Source organism: Pseudoliparis swirei, chromosome 15 (genome assembly GCF_029220125.1).
Source record: "Pseudoliparis swirei isolate HS2019 ecotype Mariana Trench chromosome 15, NWPU_hadal_v1, whole genome shotgun sequence".
In the NCBI taxonomy this organism is placed as follows: domain Eukaryota; kingdom Metazoa; phylum Chordata; class Actinopteri; order Perciformes; family Liparidae; genus Pseudoliparis; species Pseudoliparis swirei.
In genome coordinates, this window is record NC_079402.1 from 21251127 (window position 1) to 21262836 (window position 11710).

Genomic DNA, 11710 nt, shown 5'->3' on the forward strand with positions numbered 1-11710 from the left:
ACAAATAAATAAATACACGGCGATCAAAACATAACCTTCCGCATTTTCAATGCGAAGGTAACTAGCATCAGACCATGCTTATAATTAACAGGATGTTGTCTTCCTGTTTTGCCTGTGCTTCTTTACTCGGCCACAGGAGGGCGCTATGACTCCAGTTGCGCTCCACAGCGCCATGACCAATAGAAAAGCGTCACAGAGCTACAGAAACCTTTGCCGACCAACATTTATTTCTCAATTGTTGTTGTTGTTATACATCACGTGTCTTGTACCAAACTTTTAAGGGCGAAACATTTTTCTGATCATCCCTAGTTTATCAATAAAACAATATTAAATGCCTTTTTGCTTATAAATCAGTGAGGTATAAACATCAGGGAAGATCTCCAACCGACATGTCGAGAGAAAATGTGTTTTCAGTTAAGGGTTTTATTCTAACCGTATGAGATGTCACAACTGGCTTCCGTGGAGAAGTGCACGGCGGTCGGTCGGTTAATAATTCAGAAGAAGAGGAAGAGGCTGACGTGCACACCGTGCCACTCCAGTCCATCCCGCAGGAGTTATAACTCGTTTATAAACATGAATCATGTCTATGAAGATGTAATCGGTCATATAGGAAGTGTGTGAACAAGCTTCAGTCAAACGTGATGCAATGTTGTTCAAATCAATGTCAGCAACGGGAAGTCATTTTTATTGTGAACAACAACTGCAGTAAGGTACAAACTGTAAGAACCAACGTGAAGGACGGCCTTCTGGATGCTCGTCATCTGATGAGAGCCTCCTGTCACACGTCAGAGATGCTGTGCTTCAACCCTCCGGTTACCTTCACATGTACCAACATCGACCCTCGAGGTCAATTTGACTCCAGAACATTATTATAATTCAAATAAGTTCCCAAGTTTAGGTGGCAGGGAGGCGACTTTATGTGTTTGTTGACTAACTAAATAGTCCTTTAAATAAAAAAAGTACATGTTTGTACATGTTGCCCATGTTATGTGAACTATCCATATCTTCATGGGAACCATATTTCCCCTCCCCCACATCATTCAATTCAGTTTATTTGTATCGCCCAATTTCACAAATTAGGCTCAGTGCTTTACAATCTGAACACATAGACATCCCTGACCTTTGACCTTTGACCTCACATCGGAGCAGGAAAACTCACAAATAACCCTTCAGGGGAAAAAAGGGATGAAACCTTCAGGAGAGCAAGAGGAGGATCCCTCTCCAGGATGGACAGAACAATAGATGTCATGTGACGATATGAACAATAGATGTCATGTGACCAGAAATCATGTGTGAACCATCAGTGGTTTTCACACTACTACAGCTATAGTATAGCTATATGTTTGGGCCCTGAAGTTTGTTGAAGATTATGAAAGTGCATGTTATAGTGACCTCAATATGACCCAAAACAACTTTGTGTGAATTCGAAAAAGTCATGAAATATGAAGCAAAAAACATGTCAATCATAAATATTTGAGACCTGTTAACATTGAATGGGGTCAAGTTGACCCCAAATGTAACAGGAGGTTAAAAGAGCCTTACCCTGTGTAAAGAAACGTCTCCATTCCTGCATCACACGTCTTTGACTCTCTGGAAGGAAACACAACACACAGTAGAACCTCAAGTGGAAATGTCAAACACGTGGTCGTGAAGGACCGCGCAGCTTCACCTGCATCAGGTGGAAACGAGCAGCGCGTTCAGGATGCTCACGCGTATCAACACAAAAGAGAAATAAATGTCGTATTCGGTGAAAAGGCAGCACGCGCATCCTCGGCCCGACGGCCTTCGTCTACTCGTCGGCTTTGGACTCGTCGCCCCGCCCCCCACCCCCGCTGCAGGCCGGTGCAGGAATGCTCCATCAAACTCCTCCGTAGGAGGCGACACGGCGTGGTCCGAGGCGTGGTCCACCCGGGCCGGGCCAGGACCGCGGTCAGCCGGCACAAGTGAAGCTCGGGACGTCTCCGCAGAGCTCAGTGGCCGTCACAGCTTTCCTGTGGAGGGAAACACACCGTTGTACAGGAGGAAGAGGAGGAGGAGGAGGATGTACAACATTGTCCAGATGTGAACAGGTGTTCATTACGCCTGGCTGTGGGCCTCTGAGTTACCGACCACCGCTCCAGTTCCATCAGTCATTCAATTCAGTTTAAAGTTCACTGTTTGGAAACTTCATTACAGCTATGAAACATTCCCTTAACTAGAACGGGCACTCGGTAGAGCGCATACCTTCGCATATCACAAGAATGGGCATTGAATTACGAACATTTTGGCATTAGTTGCATGCCAATTGGATACAAATTGGTAAAAAGAAGATTTTGACCTTTTCATGGCCTTGACCTTGACCCGATCAATCCCAAAATCTAATCAAATGGTCCCCGGATAATAACCAATCATCCCACCGAATCTCATGCGATTCGGTTTAATACTTTTTGTGTTATGAGAGTAACACGCATACAAATAAATAAATAAATACACGGCGATCAAAACATAACCTTCCGCATTTTCAATGCGACGGTAATAATGGAGACGCAGTGCTAGGAATAGATTTAATGACTTGCATCTAAATGAGAAATTCGGTAAGTTTGGTACAAATGTCACAAGATGTGTGCATGTATATTTTAAAGAACCCTTTGGGAACAAAGTGTTTTGTTACAGCGAACACAATTAGCAGAGTGGGGTTGTGAAATCATGTGTTAAAATATAATGAAGTTAAATGTGATGGCTGAAAGTAGTTAACCCCAAAATAAAATGCAGGAATGGCTCGTAATTGTAAAATAAGTGCGCTGCCGTTTTTTCAAACTCTGACAAAAGCCTCTTTCAAGAAAAAGAAAAGTATAATTTTTATTTCATGGTATATCAATGAGCTGGCTTTAGCTTTGTGTTCCTAATTCTTTGCCCCAATAAATCTGGACTTTGCACTTTTCTCAGTGCTGAAAAAAAAAAAAAATAGCAGAGCTCAAACTACCCGGCTAAAGCTAAACATGCAGGGCGGATTTCAGCCGGTCCACATGCTGCAACCGGGACGACCACAGGACCCATCAGGGCCGTCACATGACCACACACACCTACCCAGGCCTCCTCCCATCTCTTGAGCAGTTGCTGGTGCTCGGTGAGAGCACCTCTCCACTGGCTCAAATCCCTGGATGGAACGCTCTCCTCATCTGTCAAATATTAACAACGTCTTTTATGGAAACGGTGGCATTGCTGACGCCAATCCCAGGCACTCCATCGCCTCTCTGCATGGATTACTCTCAATGCAGCTCACATGTAAGCGGTCTGAATGCTGTAAATACTTATTAAAAGGTCGACACACTGGACATTCTCACAGCCACACAAGCTTCAGGTCCAGATACCTCCGATAGTGAGGCGCAGGTCCACCTCGGACATGTCGTTTCCCGCGCTGGCCTCAGCGACACATTGGTACCGGGCGTCCTTGACCAGCGGCCCCTCTCGGAGCCAGCTGCTCACGAGAACCTCCCTCTGGCCCACCGGCCGGCGGGACTCCATTATGGGGGTGTCCAGGCTGTGTCCATTCATTAGCCAGTGAATGTGCACATCACTGGGACCTGAGGGACACATAGGACTTCATTTTGATCCTCCCCCCCCCCCCCCCCCCCAACGGTCGAGGCACTGACACGCCACACTGTACGGGAGGAAATGCCTTTGGTAGGTTCATTTGTGGCTATAAACTGTCAAGTTTATAGGTGTGAATGAAATCATATATATTATATATATATATATAATATTGTATATCATATATAATATATATATATTACATAATATTATATATATAATATTATATATAATATATATATATATATTATAAATAAATATATATATAAATAAATATATATATATGCACACACGGACGCACACAGTGTAAAAGTTTCCCTGATCTCTTATCATGACTTGTATTCAGTGCATCTTGAACTGATAAAGCCAGATTTGCCAGAGCTGGATATAATTTACACAGAATTCATAGAACTGAATCACTGATATTTTTGAGTTTTATATTTTCAGTATATGCAACAGGATGGTAACTTTTCTGCAGCTTATTGTCAGTAATGAGACCACATTTGTTATTTTAAGAATGATTACTTTCATCAAAAATGTAATAAAGCAAGTCAGTGTTGAAAACATTTGACAAGATTTATTTAGTTTCCCTATCATGAGAAATAGTCCCAAAACGTCCCCTAAATGTATGTACATCTTCAGATGGTATTTTTCTATATATACACACACAACTATATTTACACTTGTTTACAGGCAGAGAAATATTCCAGATAAACTACTGAGATATTAAAGTCTCCTATAACACCGTGGATTAAAAAAACAACTATCTTTTCTGAATTTTACAGATTTTATGTCAGATTGTTGTGACATAATACTATAAACAAAACTCTACCTTTCATTCACATATTATTGAGAATCGTGGGACAAACAGACCACTGAGAGGTTGACAGTTTAATTTTGTATTTTGTCTTTTTTTTTTACATTCACTCAGGCATCTCACCAGACACCTAAATTGGAGAGGAGCACGTTCTCCACTACGCCTTGAAGCAAAGGACAGGCTCGTTAGAAACAGATCCAAAAACACACACACACACACACACACACACACACACACACACGGTGAGTTTATGTTTGGGAAATGGTAACATGCAACGTGCAGGAAGAAAAAGAGAAAGAGTGAAATGAGGAGTGTTAAAAAGTGAGAGGAGTGGGTTTCCAGTCCGGGTCAACGTCACCACTCACCCAACGCCAGGCAGAGGAGCAGGAAGGCCTCCTGGGCATGAACCCCCCAGGCCTGGTCCTTCAGCAGGGGAGGCAACAGTCTCACCTCTGCCTCCCGGGCCTCCACAATGTGGGGCTTGGTGGAGGTGGACGAAGAGGAGGAAGAGGAGGAGGAAGGGAGGGCAGAAGGAGTGCTACTTCCAGAGGACAGGGAGGATGAAGTGTCGACAGGAGAGGAGACTGTGAGGGAGCGATGGGAGAAGAGAGCGGTGAGGACAGCAGGATGAAGGAGGGCGGCATGCAACACGACGCTCTGGGGTTTGGAAGAAGAAGAAACTTGCTGTAATAAATAAAATATAAAATGAGAATGATCACAACTACGTACACAATAGACACAATGTTATGACCACAGATACGACTCGTCTTAAATCATAATTATCTGAACAATGTTTCTAAAACTGAAGGCGTAACGAAAAATAATAATACAAAAATATTTGTTTGTATAAACTGATGTTTGACATGATGAAGCATCCCGTCGTGTCGGACATATTTATGTTATTGACAGACCACCGGGGGGAATGACGAGCAGAGGTTAATCCACCGGGCCGCCGCGGAGGAACGTCGGCTTCACAGGAAGGAAATTAAATTAAATACGGAAACTCGACGTCGTCCGTCACAGACGACTCGACACGACACAGTGGTTTTCATTTCTTCAAGCGTTATCCTATCATGCAAGTCGTCCACGTAGTTTTTTTTTCTTCTTCTTCTTCTTTTTTTCCTCGACCTTCAAACCCGACATTGGTTCACTTCACCGAGTGAGCCCCCCCCCCCCCCCCCCCCCCCAAAGATGGGCTCTAACGTGCCGAGCGAATCTTCCCTGAGAAGTGACTCTAATGTTGAAGCAGAGACCCGTGAGCCTAGAAAAAAGATGCAAAAGCTTCAAGAGACTATCCCCACCCAGACTGAACAAAAAAACTCCAATTTGGAAAACCATCCCGGCAACTTACCAATTTGGTAAACAATGTTTCCAATTTGGAATTTAAGAAGTAGCTTTTCTTGCTGCACTAATCTCGGCGGGCGTGCAGCTCCTGTGAATGCGGTCTGCACGCGACCGGCAGAAACCCGAGACCCGACGGGAGGCGCGTCTCACGGGATGCCGGACACCTCGTGATGATGAGACGTCGTGTGATTCTGAACCCGGAACGGACTTCCAGAGAGCGGCGAGCCGTGCCGAGAGAAGCGCCGGCGGCTAGCATTACGGCTCGTCGGCGTCGGCGAACTGGATGGGCTGAGACTCGCAGTCCACGTCGAAGGGTTTCTCCTGGGACGGGCTGTCGCCTCCGGACGGGCCGGACGGGTTCTGGCCGTTGCCGCACTCCGGCTCCGTCTCGTACCCGGTGTCGCGCAGTGCCCGGACGTTCTGCGCGGCGCGGCCGCCGTTCTGCGCGGGCGGCTCCGCCATGTGGATCTTATCGGTGGCGGGCGACTCCGCCGGCCCCGCCTCGCAGGCCCGGTACTCGGGCCGCTGGGCGCTCTTGTGGCCGCCCAGCAGCGCCGCTCGCAGCCGCAGGCAGGGCGCCGGGAGGTACCGCATGTAGCAGTTGTAGGCCAGCCCGGCCAGAAAGAGGAGGAAGAACAGGAGGAAGAGGAAGAGGAGGGCGGCGCCGTTGTTGTGCTGCAGATACTCGGCCGCCGGGTCCCGGCCGTCGGGGCGCGGGGCGTCGGAGCTCGGGGGAAGCCGCTGGACCGAGACGGTGCTGCCGGGCGGCGGTGTTAGTGAGGAGTGGGGCGGGGGGGTGAACCGGGTCGTGGCGCCGGGCGGGTCGAGGGCCGCCGCCGTCTTACCGTTCCCTTCAGCTGCGCCAGTGCTCGCCGCCTCCCGGCCGGCGGGGGCGTGGCCCGCCTGCGGGACGTCCAGCGTGAGGACGTATCCGGCCAGCAGGCGGCTGAAGTTCTTCCCGGCCGCCGGGGCCCATTCCACGGACCAGCACTCGTAGTGACCCTGGTCCTCCGGCGCCACGCTGTAGATGAGGAGGCGGTTCTCGCCCACCAGGTGGAAGCGAGACGCCTCGGTGAGGGCGGAGCCGTTGGCTTTCCACATCACCTGCGCCAGGTTGGAGTGGCCCAGGCACGGCAGCTCGGCGGAGCTGCCCGGTTTCACGGACACACGCCGGTAGTCCTTCAGAGACAGACTGACATCTGAGAGACGGAAACAAGAAAGTCGTGACTTCTGGGTCCAGTGGTCACACAATGTGGCTTCATTTGATTTCCACTTTGTCGTACGTGAGCATGTTGCACCCTACCTGCGGGGCACTGGTCGGCGTCACCACTCAGGCTCTGGATTAGCTTCCTGGAAAAACAAACAACCATTATTTTCACAGCAATCTAACATATGCCCTGTTGAGACTCCGCCCACTGTTGAGACTCCGCCCACTCCTCTCTACCTCCATCTGATGGATCGTGGAGGTCTCCATCGTGGAATATGCCAACTACCAACTATTCATACACTGTCATATTCATTGAATGTGTTTTAACTCTAATCTGTCCTTCTGGTCACATGACATCTATTGTTCATATAGTCACATGACATCTATTGTCCTGTCCATCCTGGAGAGGGATCCTCCTCTGTTCTCTCCTGAAGGTTTCTTCCCTTTTTTCCCCCTGAAGGGTTATTTGGGAGTTGTTCCTGATCCGATGTAAGGTCAAAGGTCAGGGATGTCTATGTGTTCAGATTGTAAAGCACTCCGAGACAAATTTGTAATTTGTGAAATTGGGCTTTAGAAATAAACTGAATTGAGAACTGAATTGAATTGAATATGCACAATCTCTGAAAAGAAAGAACTATTGGGCCTGAGATGGTGACTCTGGATAGAGGTTCAGTGAAGACGCCTCTTGGCTGCTTTCCTTATCTGGTGCAATAACGCGTGCGTCTAGAGAAGAGAGGATTACCTGAGCCTTTGGCTGGGAGCATCGAAGATATTGAGGCAGGCGGCAGCGTGAGGGTCCCAGGCACAGTACGGGTCCCGAGCCAGGACGCAGCCAAAGCAGGACAGATACCGGCCGCAGAAGGCCGTGGGCGACTGGACCACGGCCGAGTCAGAACCGGCGTACAGGGACCGTGTCTGAGGACGCACGAGGTCGGTCACGACTAAAGAAATGCACTCAGAGCTTCAGCGCTACTTTCACATGCTCACACATAAATATCATTTCAAAAGGAAACTTACGGCAGCAATAATCAGAAAGGAAATTATAGTAGATTAGGTTATTATTTTAGATATTATTATTTTACTTTTAATGTAAATGTTGTTTTCTAAGTCTAAGTGTTTTTGTGATAATTGATCATGCTGTACTGCATTTTATGTATTTGTATTGTAATGTTTTTTGCCTGGACCCCAGGAAGAATAGTCTCCACTCCGGTGGAGACGAATGGGGATCCTTCATAAACTAAACTCAACACGTATGAACCCTAAACTACACAAACATCGAGAAAGCACTTCACAAATGTCTCCCTGCAAAGGTGGTACTGAGAGACACGCGGTGGATTTGAACGCGTCGCCACGGACCTCCGGGGACAGCAGCAGGTTCTTGATGGACTCGGAGTTCTTGAGGAGCTGGATCTCCTCCACGATGTGCACTTCTCCTCCGTACACCACCGACTTGTGCAGGATGCCCTTATCTGAAGATGAGAACGGTCACATGTAAATCATTCAGCTGAGGCAGAAGCATTTACACTAAAGGATGTGCCGACTGATTCTGACTCTGGCATCAGATATTCAGACTGGTGTGCTTCCTCGTTTCCAGACTGTTCTCCAGCTGTGCTCGGCCGTTATTGGCGCGGTAAACAGAACCTCGGCTCTCACTCGGCGCGTCTCCTGCTCTCCTGCAGGCTCGTTTGTGATCTTTTTGGGGACAGTTTCTATCGTTTATTACATTCATAATTTAGTTTTTTATACTCCTCTTATTATATATTTATTGTACTTTCTATATTCATATGTTTGTTTGTTTGTTTGTATTTTATTCAGTCAATCAAATCAAATACAATACAATATTATCCTATATAATATACAAAAGAGAAAGACTGAAAAGGTATAGGTAGAAGCAAAAAATGCTTATAAATTCCTATCCTAAATTAAAATCTAAATAAATCAGAGAATTAATATAAAATAAAGAAGTAAATAAAAACAAAAAAACAAAACAATAAACCAAATAAAAAACAAAATATATTTATATATACTACCACATACATCTTCCATATTAATACGTTTTTAATTACATTTATAACTCAAGAATTGTTTTATAAATAATTCCCTTGAAAACCAAAAAGGAGTTCACCATTCTTACATCCATTTCAACATTATTCCATAATTGGACCCGTACAACAGAAATACATCTTCTTTTAATCCCTTTTTTAGCCTTTTGTACCGTAAACTTACAAACATCTCAAATCATATTTACACTCATGTGTTGAAAATAAACTTTGTACACAGTCTGCAGTGACTTTGCTTTAGCTCTGTACATTGTCTGCATTATGCACGACTGCTGCAACGACATTATCTCCCTTCCTAGGGATGAATACAGATTTATCTCATTTAACTTTTGGTGTTGAGCCAAGGCTTTTAAAAAGTGCACTTTTCAAAGTCTGAAACCTTTAAACATAACCTGTGTTTTGTTTGGCCCCTCCTTTGAGTGGAATTGTGATTTACATGGAATAATCGAATACTTACAATCCTCTTATATATTGTCTACTTCCTGAAAAACCATCACATAATCGTTGTGATGCAGGAGGCTTTGTTCTTAACGCAGAGCTATTTAATGGTATAGATGAATAATGAATGACAAACAGAAAACACAAGGAAACACATCAGTTACACACCGAGTGACTCAGATCAGCTGGTTGATCAGAGTATTGATAACTGATATAAGAGTGTGTATTGATAACTGATATAAGAGTGTGTATTGATAACCGATATAAGAGTGTGCATTGATAACCGATATAAGAGTGTGTATTGATAACTGATATAAGAGTGTGTATTGATAACCGATATAAGAGTGTGTATTGTTAACTGATATAAGAGTGTGTATTGATAACCGATATGAGTGTGTGTATTGATAACTGATATAAGAGTGTGTATTGATAACTGATATAAGAGTGTGTATTGTTAACTGATATAAGAGTGTGTATTGTTAACTGATATAAGAGTGTGTATTGATAACTGATATAAGAGTGTGTATTGATAACTGATATAAGAGTGTGTATTGATAACTGATATAAGAGTGTGTATTGATAACTGATATAAGAGTGTGTATTGATAACCGATATAAGAGTGTGTATTGATAACCGATATAAGAGTGTGTATTGATAACCGATATAAGAGTGTGTATTGATAACTGATATAAGAGTGTGTATTGATAACTGATATAAGAGTGTGTATTGATAACCGATATAAGAGTGTGTATTGATAACCGATATAAGAGTGTGCATTGATAACTGATATAAGAGTGTGTATTGATAACCGATATAAGAGTGTGTATTGATAACCGATATAAGAGTGTGTATTGATAACTGATATGAGTGTGTATTGATAACCGATATAAGAGTGTGTATTGATAACTGATATAAGAGTGTGTATTGATAACTGATATAAGAGTGTGTATTGATAACTGATATAAGAGTGTGTATTGATAACTGATATAAGTGTGTATTGATAACCGATATAAGAGTGTGTATTGATAACCGATATAAGAGTGTGCATTGATAACTGATATAAGAGTGTGTATTGATAACCGATATAAGAGTGTGTATTGATAACCGATATAAGAGTGTGTATTGATAACTGATATAAGAGTGTGTATTGATAACCGATATAAGAGTGTGTATTGATAACTGATATAAGAGTGTGTATTGATAACTGATATAAGAGTGTGTATTGATAACTGATATAAGAGTGTGTATTGATAACTGATATAAGTGTGTATTGATAACCGATATAAGAGTGTGTATTATTGATAACTGATATAAGAGTGTGTATTGATAACTGATATAAGAGTGTGTATTGATAACCGATATAAGAGTGTGCATTGATAACTGATATAAGAGTGTGTATTGATAACTGATATCAGAGTGTGTATTGATAACCGATATAAGAGTGTGCATTGATAACTGATATAAGAGTGTGTATTGATAACTGATATAAGAGTGTGCATTGATAACTGATATAAGAGTGTGTATTGATAACTGATATCAGAGTGTGTATTGATAACCGATATAAGAGTGTGTATTGATAACTGATGTGTTCGTACCCGTTCCAGTGAAGATGACGTCATAGATGTTCCTGTCCAGTGCACGGACCCTCTCCACAACGATCTGAGTGTAGTTGACGTCTTTGGTGATGAGGCGCGGCCCGTTGCCGATGGGCAGGACGGGGTCCTCCAGCAGGGGGTGGTCCTTCACGAACTGGAGGGTCTTGTCTGGCAGGTTGAGGGAGCTGCTGATGTTCTGCCGCCGCATGAGGTTGTTAATACACTGGAGGAGGAGGAAGGAAGACATTGAATAATTCATTCTTGTAAAGATTTTCCACAGACTAAAAGACTAAAGCAAGAAGTGGAATAAACAGATCGGTTTTCCCCCTTGCATTGATTTTATTTTACGTCTGTATTATAAATATAAATCATATTCATGGTATTTGCACATTCACACCAAACTGAGCCCGGTCCTAGTTATTGGAGCGGTGTGCAGAGGACTTACTGCTCCAGGACGTGGAGACGGGGTGATGCCGTTGAACCGGACCCACTTGGTGTGGGACTGCTCCACTGTGGCCTTCTGCATGTACTTCCCCTTGGAGAAGACTTCTTCCACCGCCGTCATGTTGTAGGCGCACACGGCTGACAAGCCCACGTTACCCCTGGAGGGATGATGATGATGATGGAGAAGTGTGGAGAGGGGGGGGGGGGGAGAAGTGAATTTAAGGACCAGCCTGAT

At 44.3% G+C, this 11710-nt stretch overlaps 1 protein-coding gene across 11 annotated transcripts in view; it reads right to left on the reverse strand.

The window, feature by feature from the left end:
* Window positions 1–205: 205 nt before the first annotated feature.
* The window catches only part of sema4d (sema domain, immunoglobulin domain (Ig), transmembrane domain (TM) and short cytoplasmic domain, (semaphorin) 4D), a 43978-nt gene continuing 32473 nt past the window's right edge, over window positions 206–11710 (reverse strand). For 7 of the 11 annotated variants that reach the window (XM_056432766.1, XM_056432771.1, XM_056432768.1 and 4 more), the window contains 7 exons: window positions 11477–11633; window positions 11032–11254; window positions 8295–8407; window positions 7681–7853; window positions 7035–7081; window positions 5739–6930; window positions 4898–4971 (listed from right to left, as the gene is read on the reverse strand). In XM_056432766.1, coding sequence (XP_056288741.1) covers window positions 5987–6930; window positions 7035–7081; window positions 7681–7853; window positions 8295–8407; window positions 11032–11254; window positions 11477–11633 — 1657 coding nt within the window. In that variant the 3' untranslated portion in view covers window positions 4898–4971; window positions 5739–5986. Of the gene's footprint in view, window positions 1992–3062; window positions 3159–3350; window positions 3564–4127; window positions 4972–5738; window positions 6931–7034; window positions 7082–7680; window positions 7854–8294; window positions 8408–11031; window positions 11255–11476; window positions 11634–11710 lie in introns of those variants that run through there. The other 4 variants (XM_056432774.1, XM_056432775.1, XM_056432777.1 and 1 more) reach the window with 4 other exon arrangements.